The sequence below is a fragment of the Chiloscyllium plagiosum genome, unplaced genomic scaffold (assembly GCF_037043375.1).
Source record: "Chiloscyllium plagiosum isolate Xiang-an unplaced genomic scaffold, Cpla_swu_hap1 HiC_scaffold_5, whole genome shotgun sequence".
Taxonomy (NCBI): domain Eukaryota; kingdom Metazoa; phylum Chordata; class Chondrichthyes; order Orectolobiformes; family Hemiscylliidae; genus Chiloscyllium; species Chiloscyllium plagiosum.
This window is the reverse complement of record NW_028270143.1, coordinates 87,494,962-87,519,488: the sequence shown is the minus strand read 5'-3', so window position 1 is coordinate 87,519,488 and position 24,527 is coordinate 87,494,962. Positions and strand designations below refer to the sequence as shown.

General features: G+C 42.4%; 1 protein-coding gene across 2 annotated transcripts in view; it reads left to right on the top strand.

Moving 5' to 3' along the window:
* arhgap21a (Rho GTPase activating protein 21a) overlaps window positions 1-24,527 on the top strand; it is a 256,035-nt gene that overhangs the window by 183,770 nt on the left and 47,738 nt on the right. For both annotated transcript variants that reach the window (XM_043690469.2, XM_043690471.2), the window contains exon 8: window positions 744-2,838. In XM_043690469.2, the coding sequence (XP_043546404.2) occupies window positions 744-2,838 (2,095 nt within the window). The remainder of the gene's footprint in view (window positions 1-743; window positions 2,839-24,527) is intronic.

Here is a 24,527-nt window from a genome sequence, read left to right as displayed (position 1 = left end):
TTAGGCTCTAATATTTACGAAGAGAAGGCAGTGTTCGATAATAGCTGAAGAACTCAAGTTTGTAGAAAACATCTTTGCTTTTTTGATCTGTTTTCTGGGCAGCTGCGTACACAATTGGGATGATTGGAAGGAACACTAGTTGTCAGGAATTTCTGCTTGGCTCCTTGAGTGGTTCTATGAAATGAAGAAGTTAAAGACTACAATCAGGAGGGCTGGGAGTTGTCACCAGTTTAGGGATTTGAGGGATGGCTTAAAGGTTCCTTGAGGGATCTGTGAACTAGGAGGAGTACACTCCAAGGAGTGATCAAAGAGCTGCTGACCCTTAGAACCAGTGTCTACCACCTAAATTTCACTGCCGAATTTCCGAACCCTTGTAAAACCAGAGTAAATTTTAAATTGGAGCCCCTTGTTAATTGCTGTGGAATAATTGGCAGGTAACATCACCATATTTCACTTGACAAACTCTCCACCTGCAATAGGTTGAGAGCAAGGGTGGATCAATATCAGTAATATCAGAGCATAATATCTCAGGAAAACGATCATCTCTGGCAGAATCACGTTAAGGGAACTAGGATGAATATAAATTTAATGCTTCATGTTCTTTAATTTGTGGGACATAAAACAGTTTGATAGCTGTTTCCATTATGATTCACTATTTTCATTGGATAATGGTTGCTGAAATGAAATGGTGCCTGTTGTATTTGTTTATTTTCATAATGCATTATATATTTCATCCTTTTCAGGCATATTCCCAAGATGCCTACTTAAAAGGCAATGATCCATACACTGGCAATGCCCACAATATCCCTGAACCACCACCTGTTTGCTACCCTCGATTGACCAACTCCAGTTCACCTGGGGCTCAGCCCATGGAAGTTTCACCACCAGAGCCTTCTCGAGGGAGGCAACAAATTAATAGGTCGGTACGAACTGTTGCCGCATCCGATAGAGGATGTTGGACCGAAGTGCAAGTTTCATCTTCAGATATTGCAAAAACTAATACTGCTGTGTGTGTTTGCAATGAAACAGTAAGGACTGTTATTGTGCCTTCAGAGAGGGTTGCTGATTTTGCACCTGGTAGAATTAATCATTCAAGTCCAATTCTCAGAACAGAAGAAGTACATTATGGCTTTACTGACCATGCCATTGCGAAAGCAAGAACGAGGACAACCACCTCTTCAGCTGTTTTAACTAGTAATACAATTCATCAAGTTACAAGTGGTAGGGTAAAAGACACTACAACAACTACCTCTACCACGAATGCTGGTAAACAGACAATCTATGGATCATATTCAGATGCTATTTGCAGTAAATCTACACCTCAAACCACAGACTGTTCGATCCCAAATCACCATTCACCTTCAACTGTTACTTCGCACCAAAATATAGACTGGCGTAATTATAAAACTTATAAAGAATATACAGAAAATAGACGTTTGCACATGTATGGTAGTAGGACAATACAGGAAAGATTAGATAGTTTGAGAGCAGCAGCTCAAAATTCAACAGATTATCAACAAACCTCTCCAACCTGCATAACAACTCCAGCAAGACGTCGGAGCACATCACATGATCGATCTTGCCAAGCTGCACCAATGAGATACCGTAGTGTGTCTCAGGAACGGTTAGGAGAATCTGTTCTAATGAAAAATTGGCCACGAAGTGCTTCACAGGATGCGTTAACGTCACCAGTAATTGGACCACAGAACCATAGGACACGGTCCTGTGATTATCTGGGAAAACAACCAGAGATGTTGGGCAGTCTACCTGCAGATATTGGAACAATAAATTCACATGATGCGGCTGAGAATGGGGTGCAGCGAATATTTAATCAAGCAGCTAGAATTAATGAATTGGATAACAGATTTTGTTTACGCGAAGGATTACGGCAGCCTGTGAGACACGTTGGGCATTCAGCAACTCTCATATCTACCAGTAGTACGGCACAGTCTCAGAACAATAGTCTTCCTTCAAGTGTTCCCAGCACTGATGGTATAAAGGTGCGATCCAACGTTCGAAGCAGTGCACGTTCTAGTCCTGCCCTGCCAGTTTGGAAGGTTGCTCCTGATATGAAACCTATTCAGCATTCAAGGGATCACCAGTCCATTTATAAAGGGCAGCAACCTCTGGTTCCTTCTCAAGAAAAATCTTATTTACCAATGTCCTTTCAAACTACCCTACCAAGTTCTTTGTTAACCACCACTGTCCCCTGTGCAACATCAGTTTTTTCTCCTACCCAAAGTATTGGTATTGATGCATTAAAAGATCCAAGAATGGTAAATCATAGTAATCTATGTGGCCAGCATTTAGAGTCAAGGACAAGAGCTGAAAGTGTGCCTGATCATCCAGCAGAAATTGCTGTTGCTGTAAGATCAGCTTCATGTTCAGCACCGACATCTGCACAGCCTTTTGTGCAGACTAATAGGATATTAAAGGCTGCTGCTACCTCCAGTGTTACCAATGCATCAATTAGACAAAAGAATAAAGAAATGGAAAAACTGAAACCTGAAAGTAAACTAGAAGAGAAAGTTAAGTTAGATGAAGAGAATTGTCTAGAACCGATTGATCTTAGATCTGGACTTAAAGAGCAGGATCCTTCAGACATAAAAGAGACTGTGATTTTGAGAGAAAAACTTGCCTCAAGTAAATTAGCACCACAACCACTAAGACATCAGTCATATATTTTAGCTGTAAACTCACCAGATACAGCAGCAGACCCGACCTGCTGGCTACCTAATGATACACGTCGCGAAGTAAATATTAAGCGGATGGGTGATCAGAGGAAAGCATCAAGTTCAAGCCCACAGGATGACTCATTGGCCTCTATCCCCTTTATAGGTAAGATCAGAAACCGACTTTCTCGAATAAGTTAAATGTAAAGAGTTCATTCTGCCAAAATATCAGAGCAATATTTCAGGAGAAAAATCAAAAATTGAAAAAATTGTACTTGTTTCATAATAATCATTTTATGTGAAGAAATAATTTATTATAAAATAATCTTTCATACAAATAGTGATGATTTTGGCAAAAGTAATTTGAATATAATTTGCATTTTCAATACCTTGGTTTCTTTTTTCATCACACCTTGAATTGTTGCAAGTATTATAAGTTGTGATATTTTTGGGAAGGAATAATAGTGATTCTTCTTTCTTGTCTAGCTTGAATGTTAAGCGCAAATGCTGCCCTAAATAAAAATGTGGAAGTGAAAAAATAAGTATAACAGAAGATTATATTTATTGAGCTGGGAGTGTTTTCAGGTTTACTAAGCAGTACCAGAATGGAGCCTGGATGTGTATTAAGCATTTGTACTTTACAGGAAACATGTTTTCTGCTAATTGCCTGTTGCAGCCATAGAGTTGTACAGCATGGAAATAGATCCTTCGATCCAACTCATTCATATCCCAAATTAATCTAATCCTATTTGCCAGCATTTGACGCATGTCCCTCTAAACCCTTCCTATTCATATACCCATGCAGATGCCTTTTAAATATTGTAATTGTACCAGGCTCCACCACTTACTCTGGCAGCTCATTTCACATGTGCACCACCCTCAGCATGAGAACGTTGCCCCTTAGGTCCCTTTTAAATCTTCCCCCCCCCCTCTCACCTTAAGCCTGTGCCCACCAGTTTTGGACTCCTCCACTCTTGCGGGGAGGGGGTACCTTGGATATTCACCTTATCCATGCCCCTCATGATTTTATAAGCCTCTATAAGGTCACTCCTTAGCCTTTGATGCTCCAGGAAAAATAGCCCCAGACTATTCAGCCTCTCTGTAAAGTTCAAACCCTGACATCTTTGTAAATCTTTTCTGAGCCCTTACAGGTTTAAGAACATAGTTCCTACAGCAGGGAGACCAGAATTGCACACAGTATTCCAAAAGGGGCCTAATCAGTGTCCTGTAAAGTCACATTATGACATACCAACTCCTATATTCAATGCACTGACCAGTAAAGGCAAGTGTACCAAACACCGCCTTCACTATCCTTTCTACCTGCGATTCCACTTCCAAGGAACAATGAACCTTGTCCCCAAGGTCTCATTGTTTGGGAACACTTCCCAGGACCTTACCATTAAGTGTATAAGTCCTGCCCTGATTTGCCTTACCAAAGTGCAACACCTCCTATTTATCTGAATTAAACTCCACCTGCCATTCCTTGGCCCCTTTGCCAATCTGATCAAGGTTCCATTGCACTCCGAGGTAATCTTCACTGTCCACTACACCACCACTTTTGATGTCATCTGCAAACTTACCAACTATACCTTCTGTATTCAGTTGCAAATCATTTATATGAATGACAAAAAGCAGTGGACCTAGCACCAGTTCTTCTCGTACCACGCTCCAGTCTGAAAAACAACCACAACCCTCCACTACCACCCTACCTTCAAGCCAATTTTGTATCCAGATGGTTAGCTCTTCCTGTATTCGACATGATCTAACCTTACTAACCAGTTTACCATGTAGAACCTTGTCAAACGTCTTGCTGAAGTCCACAGAGAAAATGTCCACCGTTTTGCCTTCATCAATCTTCTTTGTCACTTCCAAAAAAAATCTAATGTTGGAGAGACATGATTCCAGTCTTATCACATCAAACTTGACTTATTCTTAAACAAGTGACCAAAAATTGTTTTTTTTTCTGGTAAGGTTCAAAACAATTCATAGATTTAAATGCAAACTAGTTTATTATAGCTTTATATCTTAAGCTAATTGTTGTTATACATACTTAAATTGAGTGCCTGGTGAATTCTTTTGATTCTTTGAACACTGAGTATACATTACTGGTTTAATGCAATTAAATATTAGAACATGTCCAAGAAAACCATTAACTCAAGAAGTATTTCTACTGCCATTTTGCTATTAATGGATGCTTGTAATACTTTTTAAGGAAGTGAAAGACAGTAATTAATTTTTTAACAAGTTTACAAATGTCTAACCCAGCGATGTGGAAAATTTTAAAAACCAGCAAAGGATGACTAAAAGAAAAATGTGGAGGAAATTAAAATGAATGAGCTACTAGAAGACATAAAAACAGACAATTATAACAGGGATATAAACAAGAAAAGGAATACCTAAATGTTGGAGGATGAGATTAAAGCATGAAAAGTGGGAAACAAGGGCATGGCGAATTGTTTTGAAAAAGTATTTTGCACCTATCATTTTGGTGAAAGCATTCCAAGAGATAGAAAATCAAAGGGCAGAAGGAGGGAGAAACTTTTAAAAGAAAATTTTATAACTCAAAAGTGAGAGGAAAATTGATGGTCTAAAAGCAGACAGGTGTCCTAAAATTGATTACTTGTATTCTAGGATCTTAAAGGGAGTGTCTGCAGAGATGGAGGATGCTCTCCCTAGATTCTGGAAAGATTCCAGCAGATTGGAAAATCTCTATTCAAGAAAGGAGGGTGACAGCAAGCAATAAACAATAGGCATCTGCTACCCAAATTGATAAGTTATCTGATTGTCATCTGTGTTCCTGTATACTCCATACCCTTAGATTCTTAACATACAAGGCATCAACCTAACTCAACCTTAAAATGTTCAATGACCCTGCCTCTTCTACCCTCTGCAGAAGAGAACTGTACAGATGAGTGACTTTCCGAGAGAAAAGTTTTGTTTTTCCTCCCCTTAAATGGGATGCGCCTTGTTTTTAAATTCTCTTCTTGGTTCGAGTCTCTCCTGTAAGAAGAAACAGTATTTTAGTGTCATTCTGTCAAGTCCCCTCAGGGCCTTTAATGCTTCATCAATATCATCTCTCATTTTTCTAAACCTCATTGGACATGTCCTTTCCTCATTGGACAACCCCTTCAAGGAATCAGTTGTAGACCTTATCTGTTTGCTTCTAATGCAGTTATATCCTTCACTAAGTAAGTAACTGAAAACTGTACACAGTACTTCAGATATCATCTCAGCAACACCTTGTACAACTATAGCAAGACTTCCCTGCTACTCTAAAGAAAAAAAACTGCAGATACTGGAAATCTGAAACAAAAACAGATTGCTGGAGAAATGCTGGTCTAGCAGCATTGTGGAGAGAAAACAACATTCATGTTTAGAGTCCAGTGACCGTTCAGAACTTATCCCCTTTGCTCTGTTTCTGGTTAGTTAACTTTTTATCTATGCTAAAATGTTATCTCTACACCACAAACTGTGATTTTATGTAGGAATCTTATAGCACCTTGTCAGATATCTTTTGGAAATCCAAATGCAGCACTTCTACAGGTTCTCTTTATCCACATTTTACATCAGTGTTAGCTAGAGGATTGCAATGAATCAATCAAAATACGTTTTCCTCTTCACAAAATCATGTATGTCACATCATAATGCAACACTGCAGTGGTTCAAGAAGATGTGTCCTTAACACTTTTCAAAGGCAATTAGAGATGAGCAACCCAGCAATGCTCTCATGCCATGAAAGAGAGCAATATACACTAGGTACAAAATATATATCAGTATCTTTAAGCAATCCATATCATAAATAATGGTCATATTTTATGCAAAAACCTTTTAACCTTCCAGTTAGTCATTATAATCCTAATTCTGAATTTTTGAATGTTTTTTTCATAACCCTCTTTAGCAATTTATCAATCAATGGAAACAGTTTTCCTTAGTAGACCTCAAACTTTCTATAATATTGAGCACCTGGAGCAGTTTTTATTTTTATTTTTAATTTGGTATTGTCTAATTCTTTACAATTCCATTATTTTGTCTGTAAAAATTGAATTATCTTTAACTTGAGCAAAGTACATAAAAATGTAAAAAATTGGAACTATGTTTTTACATATTAGATGGAATATGCAACACTGAATTGAAAACTCTTTGCTGTGTTTCAGTCAGCATTCTTAGTTTAAACACTGGTTGCATTCTTTGATGTTGTTTTGGCATGGCCCAGTACAATGTAATGATTTGCTCTGCAGCTGAATCCAGACAGTTTTCAGGAAGAGAAAGTGAGGTCTGCAGATGCTGGAGATCAGAGCTGAAAATGTGTTGCTGGAAAAGCGCAGCAGGTCAGGGAACAGGAGAATCGACGTTGAAGAAGGGCTTATGCCCGAAACATCGATTCTCCTGTTCCCTGGATGCTGCCTGACCTGCTGCGCTTTTCCAGCAACACAGTTTCAGTTTTCAGGAAGAACCAGTCCAGATCACAGAAACAAAGAGTCAGAATTTGCTATCAAGGTAACAGTAAGGCTACTTATGCTGCTAGTGTTTGTGTAAATAATAAAGCAGTTTCAAGCCAGAGGAAGATGCAGTGTTAAATACAAATATCCTGTTCTTGCAGCCTGAGTTGCACCATTCTACTCTGTCATTCACTGAAGTCTTATTTTCCCTTCTCCCCTTTCAGATACAGTGCATTTTTGTTATTCATTCATGGGACTTTAATGTTGCTACTAAACAGCATTTATTACCCGTTAATTACCCTGTAAATACGCTGTGCCAGAATAGCTCCAGAGCCAGTGATGCTCATTGGGCTTTGTTATTGAGATCTGGGTTCAGAGGGACCTCATCTTGAACAGATGGTATAGAAAACATCTCCTTCACTGATATTTGCTACAATGTTCTGCACGCCTGGTATTTCTCCAGTACTTGTCTGCTGAAGAGAAGAAAAAGGATGTGTACTAATAGCGCCCTCATGGAGCAGTGGTAGCATCCTACCTTTGTGTTCCATCTATTAGAGATCCCCACAAGGGATGAACTCAGATTTCTCCAGTTTCCTCATTTCCCCTCCCCCCATCTTGTCTCAGTCCCAACCCTCGAACTCAGCACTGCCTTCCTAACCTGCAATCTTCTTCCTGACCTCTCCGCCCCCACCCCCACTCCGGCCTATCACCCTCACCTTGACCTCCTTTCACCTATCGCATTTCCAATGCCCCTCCCCCAAGTCCCTCTTCCCTATCTTTTATCTTAGCCTGCTGGACACACTTTCCTCATTCCTGAGGAAGGGCTCATGCCCGAAACGTCGATTCTCCTGCTCCTTGGATGCTGCCTGACCTGCTGCACTTTTCCAGCAACACATTTTCAGCTCTGATCTCCAGCATCTGCAGTCCTCACTTTCTCCTCCTATTTCTATTTATCCATGTTCTTGTCTCTCCATATCTGTGTACTTTTCTCCAATACTATAATCAGCCCACTCCAAACTCTCCATTTCTCCCCCCGGGCATCTCCCCTGCCCTTTGCCCGACCAGTGATGGCTTTGCCTTTTGGATCCCTGGGATGCTTGAAGGGTTGACAGGGCTAAAATTGGATGTCTAACTCCATAACTTATTACATTACAGTTGCTCCACATGGCAAGTGATTTTTTTTTTAGATTACAAATTTCTGTCCGTTTGATGGAACCCTAAATTGGCGCTCTAGAATTTGCGGATAAGTCAGGTCAGAAACCAGTTTTCCAAATACTACAAAGGTTAAATGTCAAATTCACCTTTATTCTGATGTTCCACAATAAAAGTGGTCTTTTATACCAATGGTCATTCAAATTTTTGTGATAGTGCCCATTCACATTATTCTAATGCTAAATTGTTTACTGTAACAATAATGTTTGTATTTCCAGAGCATTTAACAGAAAACAGTGCATAAGTATTCAAAGGATGGTTTCAATGCAATGAATATGTCAGGTATAGACAGGAGAGATCGAGTGAATCCTTAGAGTATAAAGGCAGTAGGAGTATACTTAAGAGGGAAATCAAGAGGGCAAAAAGAGGACATGAGATAGCTTTGGCAAATAGAATTAAGGAGAATCCAAAGGGTTTTTATAAATACATTAAGGACAAAGGGGTAACTAGGGAGAGAATAAGGCCCCTGAAAGATCAGCAAGGCGGCCTTTGTGTGGAGTCGCAGGAGATGGGGCAGATACTAAATGAGTATTTTGCGCCAGTATTTACTGTGGAAAAGGACATGGAAGATGTAGAATGTAGGGAAATAGATGGTGACATCTTGAAAAATGTCTTGAAACGCATAAAAGTGGATAAATCCCCAGGATCTGATCAGGTGTACCCTAGAGCTCTGTGGGAAACTAGGGAAGTGAATGCTGGGCCTCTTGCTTGAGATATATGTATCATCGATAGTCACAAGTAAGGTGCCAGTAGACTGGAGGTTGGCTAACGTTGTGCCACTGTTTAAGAAGGGTGGTAAGGACAAGCCAGGGAACTATAGACCGGTGAGCCTGACCTCAGTGGTGGACAAGTTGTTGGAGGGAATCCTGAGGGACAGGATGTACATGTATTTGGAAAGGCAAGGACTGATTAGGGATAGTCAACATGGCTTTGTGCGTGGGAAATCATGTCTCACAAACTTGATTGAGTTTTTTGAAGAAGTAACAAAGAGGATTGTTGAGGGCAGGGCAGTAGATGTAATCTATATGGACTTCAGTAAGGCATTTGACAAGGCTCCCCATGGGAGACTGGTTAGAAAGGTTAGATCTCACTGAATACAGGGAGAACTTGCCATTTGGATACAGAACAAAAGAAGTGGACACAAAACAGAGGTTGGTGTTGGAGGGTTGTTTTTCAGACTGGAGGCCTGTGACCAGTGGAGTACCACAAAAATTGGTGTTGGGTCCACTACTTTTCATCATTTATATAAATGATTTGGATGCGAGCATAAGAGGTACAGTTAGTAAGTTTGCAGGTGACATCAAAATTGGAGGTGTAGTGGACAGTGAAGAAGGTTACCTCAGATTACAACAGGATCTTGATCAAATGGGGCAGTGGGCTGAGAAGTGGCAGATGGAGTTTAATTCAGATAATTGCGAGGGACAGTTGCATTTTGGGAAAGCAATTAGCAGGACTTAGTTGATGGTAAGGTTCTAGGGAGTGTTGCTGAACCAAGAGACCTTGGAGTGCAGGTTCATAGCTCCTTGAAAGTGGAGTCGCAGGTAGATAGGATAGTGAAGGCAGTGTTTAGTATGCTTTCCTTTATTGGTCAGAGTATTGAGTAGAGAAGTTAGGAGGTCATGTTGCGGCTGTACAGGACATTGGTTAGGCCACTGTTGGAATAGTGCGTGCATTTCTGGACTCCTTCCTAACAGAAGGATGTTGTGAAACTTGAAAGGGTTCAGAAAAGATTTACATGGATGAACTGTAGGGAGAGGCTGAACAGGCTGGGGCTGTTTTCCCTGGAGCGTCGGAGGCTGAGGGGTGACCTTATAGAGGTTTACAAAATTATGCAGGGCATGGATAGGATAAATAAACAAAGTCTCTTCTCTGGGGTTGGGGAGTCCAGAACTAGAGCGCATAGGTTTAGGGTGAGAGGGGAAAGATATAAAAGAGACCTAAGGGGCAACTTTTTCACGCAGAGGGTGGTATGTGTATAGAATGAGCTGCCAGAGGAAGTGGTGGAGGCTGGTACAATTGCAACATTTAAGAGGCATCTGGATGGGTATCGGAATAGGAAGGGTTTGGTGGGATATGAGCCGGGTGCTGGCAGGTGGGACTAGATTGGGTTGGGATATCTGGTCGGCATGGACGACTTGGACCGAAAGGTCTGTTTCCGTGCTGTACATCTCTATGACTCTATGAACCTGGCATGGTTAGGAACATGGAAAATCATAGCAATTAGAGAAATATGGCTCAGGAATGGACAGGACTGGCAGCTTAAAGAGGTCCTGGCCCTCCTTCACCGCTGCTCCCTCACCACCAGACGCCTGGAGGAAGAACGCCTCATCTTCCGCCTCGGAACACCTCAACCCCAGGGCATCAATGTGGACTTCAACAGTTTCTTCATTTCCCCTTCCTCCACTCACCCTAGTTCCAAACTTCCAGCTCAGCACTGTCCCCATGACTTGTCCTACCTGCCTATCATCTTTTCCACCTATCCACTCCACCCTCCTCCCTGACCTATACCTTCATCCCCTCCCCCACTCACCTATTGTACTCCATGCTACTTTCTCCCCACCCCCACCCTCCTCTAGCTTATCTCTCCACACTTCAGGCTCTCTACCTTTATTCCTGATGAAGGGCTTTTGCCCGAAACGTCGATTTTGCTGCTTGTCGGATGCTGCCTGAACTGCTGTGCTCTTCCAGCACCCCTAATCCAAAATCTGGTTTCCAGCATCTGCAGTCATTGTTTTTATCTAGCTTAATGTTCCAGTATAGAGGAAGGATTGGTGGGGGGGTGGGGTGAAAGGGGGGGGGGAAGTGGCGTTTTTGATAAGGGATAGCATTACTGCTGTACTTGGAGAGGATATTCCTGGGAAGACATGCAGGGAAGTTGATTGGGTGGAACTAAGAAATAAGAAAGGGATGATCACCTTTATAGGGATTGTGTTACAGTATAGACCTCCCAGTAGTCAGCGGGAAATTGAGAAACAAATTTGTAAGGAGATCTCAGTTATCAGTAAGAATAATAGGGTCATTATGGTAGGGGAGGGTTTAGGTGGAGAGGAATTTAAGTGTGCGAACGGAAATTTTCTAATTCAGTATGTAGATGTATCTACAGAGCAAAACCTGATGTGCTTTTGGGAGATAAGGCAGGGCAGATGAAGTGTCAGTGGGGGAGCACTAGGACCAGTGACCATAATTCTATTAGTTTCAAAATAGTGATGTTAAAGGATAGACCGGATCTAAAAGTTGAAATTCCAAATTGGAGGACGGCCAATATTGACAGTATTAAGCAACAACTTTCTAAAGCTGATTGGGGGCAGATGTTCGCAGGTCAGGGGACAGCTGGAAAATGGGAAGCCTTTAGAAGTGAGATGACGAGAGTCCAGAGACAGTATATTCCTCGTATGAAGAGAGTAAAGGCTGGTAAGTGCAGGGAATGCTGGATTTTAGATTAGGTTACTTATAGCGTGGAAACAGGCCCTTTGGCCCAACAAGTCCACACCGCCCCGCCGAAGCGCAACCCACTCATACCCCTACATTTACCCCTTACCTAACACTACGGGCAATTTAGCATGGCCAATTCACCTGACCTGCACATCTTTGGACTGTGGGAGGAAACCGGAGCACCCGGAAGAAACCCACGCAGACATGGGGAGAACGTGCAAACTCCACACAGTCAGTCGCCTGAGGCGGGAATTGAACCTGGGTCTCTGGCGCTGTGAGGCAGCAGTGCTAACCATTGTGCCATCGTGCCGCCCACAAAACTCGAGAAATTGAGGGTTTGATTAAGAAAAAGAATGAAGTATATGTCAAGTATCGACAGTAGAGATTGAGTGAATCCTTAAGAGTCTAAAGGCAGTAGGACTATACTTAAGAGGGAAATCAGGAGGGCATAAAAATAACATGCGATAGCTTTGGCAAATAGGTTTAAGGAGAATCCAAAGGGATGTTATAAATACATTAAGGACAAAAGGCTAACTAGGGAGAGAATGGGGCCCCCTCAAAGATCAGAAGGCCATGTGTTGAGCTGCAGGAGAATGGGGGAGATACTGAAGACTATTTTGCATCAGTGCTTATTGTGGAGAATGACATGGAAAATATAAAATGTGGGAAAATAGATGATGACCTGTTTGAGAGAGGTCATAGCACAGAAACAGATAAGTGAATAGTTTTAAGTATAGCCTTGCTATAAATCTACAATAGTGAGTAGAGTGGGTTCTTTCTTGATTATATGTTTTTACTGGGATCTGTCTCTTGATTAAATTTTAAAAATATAAACCATAACTTTAAAGTTAGTCTGGAGCAATGTTTTGTGGAGCAATAAGACGGTGCTGTTTTCTGGGTCTGTCAATTGGAAGGAGTAAAATGGCCTTTAGGAGAGTGATCTGCTGCTGTTGTCGGGAGAGTTTAAGGGTTACTGAGGATTATATCTGCAATAAATGTCGTTTGTTGTGAATCCTGTCAGATCGAATGGATCGGTTGGAGCGACAGTTAGAGGTATTGAGGAGTTTTCAAGAGCTAGGGGGTGTGATGGATGGCAGTTATAGGAAGGGAGAAAGGCTGCAGATACAGTCAGGTGGATGGGTTAACTCCAAGAAAGGTAGGAGAGGTAGGCAGGTAGTACAGGAGTCTTCTGTGGCTATCCCTGTTTCAAACAAGTATGCTGTATTGGAAAGTGTAGGGGTGATGGACTTTAAGGGGAATGTAGCACAAACAGCCAAGTTTCTGGTATCAAGACTGGCTCTAATGAAATGAGGGATACATAGGGTTCATAGTGATCGATTGTGTTAGGGGGCTGTCTGGTCAGAGAGACATTTCTGCGAAAAAGCGGAATGGTGTTGCCTCCCTGGTGCCAAGATCAAGGATGCCTCAGAGGGTGCAGAATGTTCTCAAAGGGGAGAGGGACTGGCAGGAGGTCATTGGTACGAACGACATAGGAAGTGAAAAGGAGAAGATTCTGATGGGAGAATATATTAAGTTAGGCAGGACTTTAAAAAGGAGGTCCTCGTGGGTGATAATATCTGGATTACTCCCAGTGCTACTCCCGGTACTAGTGAGGGTAGGAATAGGAGGATAGGGCAGATGAAGGCATGGCTGAAGAGCTGGTATATAGGAGAAGGATTCACATTTTTGGACCATTGGAACTCTCCTGGGGTAGAAGTGACCTGTACAAGAAGGGTGGATTTCACCTGAATTAGAAGGGGACTAATATACTGGTAGGGAGATTTGCTAGAGCTGCTCGGGAGGATTTAAACTAGTAAGTGGTGGGGGTGGGGATACACTGAGATACTGAGGAAGGCGTTCAATCTGTGACTGATACAGTTAGGAAAAGCAGTGAGTCAGTCAGTCAGGGCAGGCAGGAGCAAGATAGGACTGATAAATTAAGCGGTATTTATTTCAATGCAAGAGGCCTAACAGGGAAGGCAGATGAACTCGGCATGTTCGGAACATGGGACTGGGATATCATTAGCAGTTACACAGACTAGATGAGATTATGATATCTGCTCGGCAGTGACGAGTTGGACCAAAAGGTTTGTTTCCATGCTGTACATCTCTGCGTCTGACTCTATTTGGTTGGCTTCTAGGCAGGAAAAGTGTCCAGAATAGAGAGAGGGTTGTTGTAAATTATAGATGTACAATAAACCCCAAGTTAGGATGGTGTGTGGCTTGGAGTCGCACTTGCTCTCAGTTGTGTTCATGTGCGTCTGTTAATCTTGCGTTTTCTGATGGTAGAAGATTTGAAAAGTGCTGTCAAAGGAGACTCTGGGGAGTTAGTGCATTGCATATTTTAGATGTTGCACAGTGCTGTACTGTGCTTTGGTGGCGAGTTGGGGAAAGGGAATGGTTAGCGGATAGCTGGAGATGGAAATCACCCAGAGGGAGAGAGATGAAAGGAGTAGAAAATAGATTTCAGATAGTAGGCCAGCACAGGAGAAAAGTTGAATATGAGCTAAGGTTCGGAGAAAATTGGTAAGCTGAATTGAAAGGAACCCATATAATGTTATAAATGGTGTAGGAGCAGATGCGAATGAGTGACTGTGCTAAAAAGCAACTCGTGTCATGACAGGACTGGCTATGGGTTGGATAAAAGACATGGAAGTATGGAATCAGACTGAAGTTATTGAACTCAGTGTTGAGTCCAAGAAGTTGCAGGGTCTTAGTGAGGAGATGTTCTTCGAGCTTGTGCTGAGCCTTGCTAGAACACTACAGCAGGCCTGTAGTGCAACTATTGGTGTGTTGAAGTGGCAAGTGGAAGTTATGTCTATCTCTTGTGGGATAGGTGTTCCAATCCTATTTGTGTCCCTCCCCACAACTTTTTCTCTGGTACATCATTGTCATAATCAGTGCTATTTCACGCTGTTGTTCTGAACTACAAGGTTCCTCGCCTCTAATTTGCTGTTGGAGTCAACAGTTTTGGTTCAGTGATCCTCCTTCAGAACTGACTGTTTTGAGAATAAATTTGAGAGCTTAGCTTCTTGGCAGCTGAAGACATCTCCAAAGGTGGAATACTTAAAATTTGGGGATATTGTAAAAGTCCAAATAACTGGGAGGATTTTAAGGTTGGAGGTGATTACAGAAGTAAGGAGGGGGTGAGGCCTTGAAGCATGGATAATAATTTCTTAACTGAGAATTAATATAGTTAAATTGACTGAACAAATTGGTTCAAAGTTGCTAACTATTAAATTTAAGAATGTTTGTGAATGAATGGATGTTTGTTTTTGCCAGATGATGGTGGGATTCAGGCAATGTTTGAATACCTTTTCTATGCACGATGAAAATGAAAACTGATTGCTCTCTAGGCAAAGTTCACTGTTGTATATGATATGCTGATTTTCTAAGTTTGGGTCATTAGTTATTTTATGATCTTACAAAACCAGTTTTATAATGTTAGACAATTAACAGATCCTTACTTATGGTAAGTTTCATGCATTGGTTTTGAATTTGCAGCATTATTTTACTTGTGATAGGAAGAGACTGTTTTGGTTCCATATATTTTATATGAATTGAACAAGCCCATATTTTAATATCATGTCATAATTTCTGCCTTCGTTTTGAATCTAATAAATTGCTTTTACTGTATTTTTTGGAGGGGTGTGTGTGATATTTTGAGAGTTCCTTAACTTCGATGTCACAGGCCATTCCAACCAGCAAGCCAATGTGCCTTGCATCTGTGTTTTACTTAGACAATACTTGGTGTACGAGGTACTAAAGGGTGAAGAGCTTTTGCCTCAATTTTGCAACTTACTGGATGTATCATGTACTATCATGAACTAACATATAATCTCTGGTTTTAAACCAATATGCCTAATATTTGACATGTTGGTTTCCTGTGCAAGATTGTTTGGTCAATTTGTAGGAAGTGAGATCTGAGAAAAAACTAGGCAACAAAGAAGGTGAATTAAAGTTGGATTATATTAAGAAAGAAATAATTTGGAAATGTTTGGATAAGAAGGGAGAAATGGAAAAATGTGCCAATTTAAACTTGTTGAAATTATAAAGAATTTGCTACTTACTTGAATGAAATCCATCAGTTTATATCACTTTTGGATCAGATTATTCTCTGGCAGGGTCCAGGGAATTGGTGAAAACAATGAACAGGATGGGAGAAGTATAGAAAGAGTAAGACTCTTTCACCATTCCTTCCCCACTACTCCCCTGCTGTCACAACAGCAACAGATGTACAGAGAATGAGAAAATTGGGAGTGATACTGTGATGGAATTAGCAGCCAATTCTGGTAACTTGCTGGAAACAATTGTAAAAAGCTGGGGTGAAGAATAGGAACAAGAATGGTAGGAAAAAGGTTGGTCATAAGGAGTTGAAACCAGCCAACAAATGGTCATAAATCATCACAAGAGACTATCTCAACCGAGGGGGTGATCTTTTAAGCATTATGCGTTTGTCTGCTTTTTGAAAGTGTTATCCAATTAGTCCCATTCCTATGTTCTTTCACCATAGCATTGCCATTTTTCCCTTTACAGCTATGCATGTAGTTGTCTTCTGAAAGCTAACTGTCATGCATCCCTTAATTGGTCCACCATTGCTGGTCTTGCCTTTAGCTGCCTTGGAAAGGGAAACAGATGAAGCTTGAGGTGGCTTCTGGAAATGCTTCGTGTTGGATTTATAAACTTTTTATTTTGGTTTTGGGCCTTAGATTAGATTCCCCACAATGTGGAAACTGGCCATTTGGGCCAACAAGTCCATACCGACCCTCCGAAGATAACCCACCCAGACCCATTTCCCCCTACCCTATATTTAATCCAGACTAATGCACCTAACACAATGAACAACTTAGCATTCACCTGACCTGCAGGTTGCGGCACGTCCTCGGAACCCAAAGGACTAGCCACACTACCATACGTCAAGAGCATTTCCGAACTGACAGCCAGAGTACTGCGACCACTAGGACTCCTAACAGCACACAACAGCCACACTCAGACAACAACTCACCAGAATGAAGGACCCGATACCCAGCATGAGCAAAACCAATGTAGTGTATAAAATCCCATGCAAGGACTGCACAAAGCACTACATAGGACAAACAGGAAGACAGCTAACGATCCGCATCCATGAACACCAACTAGCCATGAAATGACACGACCAGCTATCATTAGTAGCCACACATGCAGATGACAAGCAACATGAGTTCGACTGGGACAACACTACTATTATATAGGACAAGCCAAACAGAGAACAGCCAGGGAATTCCTCGAGGCATGGCACTCATCCACAGATTCAATCAATAAGCATATCGACCTGGACCCAATATACCGACCACTGCAACAGACACCTGGAACTGACAACCGGAAGCGGCAGAGACAAACCACTATAAATGCCGGAGGAAACATCACAGAAGCGCTCCACAGGAGGCTCCCAAGCACTTCGGATGTCACCTAGACAGGGGACGAAACGTCTGCAACACAAGTTCCCAGTTCGGCGAACAGAACCACAACAACAAGCAAAACAGTTTAGTTCAACAACTATTTGAAAACCTAACTGACACGCTATCCCTCGCAACTTAACAAAGAGCTGTTCTGATTTCTCGCAACATCCCATAAACACACTGCCTTAGCAAAAAGGTAAATTCAAACACAGGTTCATACAGGAGACAGAGATTGCAGAGAGGATCAGCCAGGGATTATTGGCTAAAACATGGAACCTCTTTTTTCCCCCCCAGCAGCTTCTTGGGGCCACCAGCTAAAAACTAAACCAAACTAGAAAGATCCCTGAACTGTGAGAACTGGCCACTCCCCTTTCATTGTACAAGTTTTTTAAAGAAAACCTAAAAGCCCTTTTCCCTGATTGTTGCCTTAGGCTGTTTTTGTTAGCCATAATCAAAGTGGCCAAACCCAGACAAATAGGAACTTCACTCTTTTATAACCCCTTTTGAAAAACACCAAGGGCTACATAACCTTGTTAAAGGAGCAGCATCATCACAATAGTTCATTGGAAGTGGAGTTGTAGATAGATAGGATAGTGAAGAAGGGATTTGGTACGCTTGCCTGCATTGGTCAATGCATTGAGTATAGGAGTTAGAAGGTCATGTTGCGGCTGTACAGGTCATTGGTTAGACCATTTTTGGAAAATTATGTTCATTTCTGCTCTCCTTGCTACCGGAAAGATGTGAAACTTGTAGATATTTTCTGAATCCTTTCAAGGCTGTTGTCAGGATTGGAGGATTTGAGCTATAAGGAGAGGTTGAAAAGACTAGGGCTTTTATAGGGGTTTATAAAATCATAAGAGGCTTGGATAGGGTGAATAACCAAGGTCTTTTTCCTATGGTAGGAGATTCCAAAACTAGAGGTCATAGTTTAAGGTGAGAGGGGAAAGATTTAAGATAACCTTTTCATGCAGAGAGTGGTGCATGTATGGATTGAGTTGCTAAATAAGTTGGTGGAGGTTGGTGCAATTACAACATTTAAAAGGCATCTGGATGGGCATATAAATAGGAAGGGTTTGTAGGAATATGGGCCAAATGCTGGCAAATGAGACTAGATTTAATTTAAGATATCTGGTCGGCATGGATGAACTGGATCAAAGGGTCTGTCTATTGCTGTACATCTCCATGAGTCTGTGCTTTTTACAATATTTAGTGTAGTATTTTAAATTTGCATGTGGCCCCCAGCATGTGGGAAGCTCCAACCTTGATTCTCCATATTTTCCTGGGATTCAATTTGTAATGCACTGTAGTGCACTGAATATGAAGTGAAACAACAGCAATTTGTGATTTATTACAAAGATAATACCTGCCAGAGTTGCCAAAACCCATAATTGTTATACACAGTGCTAAATTAAAATTTAAAAACAGGAATGTTATGTTCATAAAGTATTGACCTCTTGTTACCCGCAAGTTTGTGCATGTTGTGCTATGGATCTAGAGAGCTACTCAAAACCATAATCATTGAAATATGTAGAAAGATGAGAAATTAATCTCAGGTGCAACATTTAATGAAGGGATTGGAACTTACTATATGATTCTGTTCGCCGAGCTGGAAGTTTTTGTTGCAAACGTTTCGTCCCCTGGTTAGGCGACATCATCAGTCCTTGGGAGCCTCCTGCAAAGCGCTTCTTTGATGTTTCCTCCGGTGTTTATAGTGGTCTGTCCCTGTCGCTTCCGGTTGTCAGTTTCAGCTGTCCGCTGTAGTGGTTGGTATATTGGGTCCAGGTCGATGTGTTTGTTGATGGAGTTTGTGGATGAATGCCATGCCTCTAGGAATTCCCTGGCTGTTCCCTGTCTGGCTTGCCCCACGATAGTAGTGTTGTCCCAGTCAAATTCATGTTGCTTGTTGTCTGCGTGTGTGGCTACTAAGGATAGCTGGTCGTGTCGTTTCGTGGCTAGTTGATGTTCATGTATGCGGATTGCTAGCTGTCTTCCTGTTTGTCCTATATAGTGTTTAGTGCAGTCCTTGCATGGTATTTTGTACACTACATTCGTCTTGCTCATGTTGGGTATCGGGTCCTTCGTTCTGGTGAGTTGTTGTCTGAGCGTGGCTGTTGGTTTGTGTGCCGTTATGAGTCCTAGGGGTCTCAGTAGTCTGGCAGTCAGTTCCGAGATGCTCCTGATGTATGGTAGTGTGGCTAGTCCTTTTGGTTGTGGTATGTCCTTGTTCCGTGGTCTTTCTCTTAGGCATCTGCTGATGAAATTGCGCGGGTATCCGTTTTTGGCGAATATCTTGTATAGGTGTTCCTCTTCTTCTTTTTGCAGTCCTGGTGTACTACAGTGTGTTGTGGCCCTTTTGAATAGTGTCCTGATGCAGCTTCGTTTGTGTGTGTTGGGGTGGTTACTTTCGTAGTTTAGGACTTGGTCTGTGTGTGTGGCTTTCCTGTATACTCTTGTAGTGAATTCTCCGTCTGGTGTTCTCTGTACCATCACGTCTAGGAATGGGAGTTGGCTATCCTTTTCTTCTTCTCTCGTGAATCGGATTCCTGAGAGTGTGGCGTTGATGATCCGGTGTGTTTTTTCTATTTCCGTGTTTTTAATGATTACAAACGTGTCATCGACATATCTGACCCAGAGTTTGGGTTGAATTTGTGGTAGGACTGTTTGTTCTAACCTTTGCATAACTGCCTCTGCTATGAGTCCCGAGATTGGTGATCCCATGGGTGTTCCGTTGATTTGTTCGTATATCTGGTTGTTGAATGTGAAGTGTGTTGTGAGGCCCAAGTCCTGTAGTTTAAGTATGCCATCTTTGTTGATAGGTTCAGCATCCTGTTTTCTGTTCTGTATGTCCAGTAGGTTGGCTATTGTTTCTCTGGCTAGGGTTTTGTCAATCGAAGTTAACAGTGCCGTCACGTCGAATGATATCATGGTTTCTTCTTTGTCTATGTGTATATTTCTGATGACGTCCAAGAATTCCTGTGTTGATTGTATAGAGTGTTTGGATCCGCTGACCAGGTGTTTCAGTTTCTGTTGTAGTTCTTTGGCCAGTTGTATGATGGTGTCCCTGGTAGTGATACTATGGATCTGAGTGGGATGTCTGGTTTGTGTACTTTAGGTAATCCATAGAATCTGGGGGTGTTGTTGCTTTCCGGTTTCATTCTTTGTAGGTCAGCTCTGGTTATCTGTCCGTTTTTTTGTAGATTCCTTAGTGTGTTATTTATCCTATTGGTGAGCTGTGGGGTGGGGTCAAACTCTCTCTTTGCAACAAAAACTTCCAACTCGGCGAACAGAACCACAACAACAAGCACCCGAGCTACAAATTTTCGCACAAACTTACTATATGACCTGTTGTGTTACAATCATGAGACATCGAGCTAGGACAAAATAATTCAGTTCATGAGTTTTTTTCATGTAACTGAAAAATATTCTATGATATAATTGTCATAAATAAAATATATCATAATAATCCTAATATGGCCAAATATGTGTCTGCCCTTAATCATTCGCTAGCAAGTAACCAGAAAACTAGCATGAGTTGAGAGAAATGGCTGCTGTTGCTGTTCTCATTAGTGGGTTTAACTGCTGAAATTAACATTTTAACGGTTTTACTGAAGGTTTCAGAGGAACATGATCAAGGAAACTTAGTAACTACAGTGTATACTAGTTTAAAAATTGCTAGGGCTTCTGCACTGAAATACAAGCTTAATCCGCCATTCGTTTGGTTCAAAATCAAAGTGCAGGGAAACCTCAGCATGTCTGGCAGCATCAATGGAGAGAAAGCAGAGTTAATGCTTTGGGTTCAGTGACCCTTGTTTGGAACTGATTGTAGTTGGAAAACAGTTGATATAGATGCTAAAGTTTGGGGGAGTTGGGGAAGGAGTAAATGGCAGTTGGAGATGGAGCCCAGATAGGAAACAGTTGGACACACAAAGGAATGGATAAATGGGAGAACAAATAGCTGCTAATTGGGACCATTAGAGGCTGACAATATTGTATATGGTAGCAGTCCATGTGATGACTGCCCTGTGTGTATGGGTTCGGGTAAGGAGATGGGCAAAGGTGCTCAGGCCCCAAAATTATTAAACTCTGTATCAAGTCCAGAAGGTTGCACATTTCCCAACTAGAAAATAGGGTGGTATTCTCCAGCAGTGAAAATGGCTGCTAATGATCCTTTGGATGTAGATGTTGGTGGGATGGTAGGTGAGGATGAAGGGGACCCTACCGCTGTTGCAGGAGGGAGGAGAACTAGTTTTCTGCAGGAGTTTTGGAAAATTAGACAAATGTATGTAATATTTAAGTCAGGATAATTTTTAACCTTACGCATGTGGGAAATAGTTAAAGTTTGTTTTTGAACACCTCTAGTACAGTCTGGCAGGAATGTCTGAAATCAAACTAAACTAGGGAACAAGTAAGAGTTATATGTTAAAAAAATAAATAATTGGATAATAACTGTGGGAGCAGGTGCCCAAGGGAACAAGTAATCGTTCTCCCTAAATTCTTGTGCTCCCTAAATTCCACCAGCATGTGACGAGAGGGGAGAACATGGTAGATCTCAATGGTAGGTTACACAAACATCCCCAATGCATACAGGGCAGAGACCCAGCTCCTCAGGCCATATCTCTGTTCTGGAAATGTGTTGCTGGAAAAGCGCAGCAGGTCAGGCAGCATCTAGGGAACAGGAGAATCGACGTTTCAGGCATTAGCCCTTCTTCAGGCTAATGCCCGAAACGTCGATTCTCCTGTTCCCTAGATGCTGCCTGACCTGCTGCGCTTATCCAGCAACACATTTCCATCTCTGATCTCCAGCATCTGCAGACCTCACTTTCTCCTCATATCTCTGTTCTGCTAATCCCAGCATACAGACCACTAGTCAGTCGTGTCAAACTGGTGAAGCAGGTGAAAACATAGCCAGCAGGAGCCATTTCTGCTCTCCAAAACTGTTTTGAGCGCACTGACTGGCGTGTGTTCAGAAGCAGCAACCAATGGCGATGCCATCAACTCAGAGGAGTACACAGCAATGGTGATTTGATACATTAGGAAGTGTATTGATGACATCACTGTGTCCAAGACAATCACTTCTCGCCCCAGCCAGAAGCCGTGGATGACTACAAAGGTATGTAGCTGCTGAGGACCCGTGATTCTGTCTTGAGAACAGATGGCAAGGCAGCCCTAACAATAGCAACCATACTAGGTAACATCATCAGGTAGCCTCTGGATGAAGCACTGGTAGTATGGCCCACTTTCTATTTGTGTTTAGGCTTCTTTGGGTTGGTGATATCACTTCCTGTGGTGACAAGTTTCCTCTGGTGATGTTATTTCCTGTTCTTTTTCTCAGGGGGTGGTAAATAGAATCTAAGTCAATGTGTTTGTTGATAGAGTTCTGGTTGGAATGCCATGCTTCTAGGAATTCTTGTGTGTCTCTCTGTTTGGTTTGTACAAGGATGGGTGTGTTGTCCCAGTCAAAGTGGTGTCCTTCCTCATCTATATGTAAGGATACTATGTGAGAGTGGGTCATGTCTTTTTGTGGCTAGTTGACGTTCATGAATAGACATGCACAAGAAATCCGAGAAGCATGACATTCCAACTGGAACTCTTATCAACAAACAGTGGGGCTGCACGGTGGCTCAATGGTTAGCACTGCTGCCTCACAGCACCGGGGATCCGGGTTCAATTCCCGCCTCAGGTGACTGACTGTGAAGTTTGCACATTCTCCCCGTGTTTGCGTGGGTTTCCACCAGGTGCTCCGGTTTCCTCCCACAGGCCAAAGATATGCAGTTTAGGTGAATTGGCCATGCTAAATTGACCATAGTGTTAGGTGTATTAGTCAGGGATAATTGTAGGGTAATGGGTCTGGGTGGGTTGCTCTTCGAATGGTCGGTGTGGACTTGTTGGGCCGAAGGGCCTGTTTCCATGCTGTAGGGAATCTAATCTAAAAAAAATCTTTTTTTAAAAAAAGGCATTGGCTTGGATCTCATTTACCACCCTCTGAGAGAAAGAACAGGAAATGATGTCACCAACCCAAAGAAGCCTAAACACGTAAATACAAAGCAGGCAATGCCACCATTGCTTCATGCAGAGGCTCACTGATGAGGTGACCCAGTATGGTGATGAAACGTCTGAAAACGAACCTTCCAGCTCAGTGAGCAAACCTGCATCTAGATCTTCAACATCTCCATGAGTTGTGCCATAGTTCCAACATGCTTCAAGGCTGCTACCTTCATCCCTGTGCGGAAGAATTCTGCAGCGTCCTGTCTCAACAAATATCCCCCCCTGTTGCGCTTACGCCCATCATCATGAAGTGCTTCGAGAGGCTTGTAATGAGGCATGTTAAGACCCTACTGATCCCCTCACTGGACACCCTGAAGTTCGCATATTGATCACACTGCTCAGCAGATGATGCCATTTCCATCACCCTCCATTTGGCCCTCGCCCATCGGGAGAAGAAGGACACCTACGTCAGACTACTGTTCATAGACTTCATTTAACATTCTCATTCCTCAGTACCTAATTAGAAAGCTGCGTCTGCTATGCCTAAATAGCTCCCTTTGTAACTGGATCCTGGAATTTCTGACTGGGAGACTCCAATCTGGATTGGGAGCAGCATCTCCAATGCCATCACACTGAGCATGGGGAGCCCACCAGGGCTGTGTACTCAGTCCACTGCTGTTCACCCTGCTGACACGTGACTGTACAGTAATGCACAGATCAAATCACATCATCAGCAAACTTGATACGATTGTAGTGGGTCTCATCAGTAGGAACAGGGTCAAGATTATAGTGGTGCTGGAAAAGCACAGCAGGTCAGGCTGCATCCAAGGAGCAGGAAAATCGACGTTTTGGGCAAAAGCCCTTCATCAGGAATGAAGGGCTTATGTCCGAAACACCGATTTGCCTGCTCCCCAAATTCTACCTGATCTGCTGTGCTTTTCCAGCACCACTCTAATCTTGACTCAAATCTCCAGCATCTGCAGTACCCATTTCTGTCATCAGTAGGAATGATGGGTCAGCATACAGAGAGGAGGTGCAGTGGCTAACGGACTGGTGCAGAGCCAACAACCTGTCTCTGAATTTGGACAAGACGAAAGAGATGGTTGTTGACTTCAGGAGGGCATGGAGCTGGACATCAATGGCTCCCCAGCGGAGATCGTGAAGAGCACCTAATTTCTTGGCGTACACCTGGCAGAGAATCTCTCCTGGAGCCTCAACACCAGCTCCGTAGCCAAGAAAGCCCAGCAGTGTCTCTACTTTCTGTGCAGGCTGACGAAAGCCCACCTCCCTCCCCATCCTCACCAGGTTCTACAGAGGGTTCGTTGAGAGTACCCTGAGCTGCTGCATCA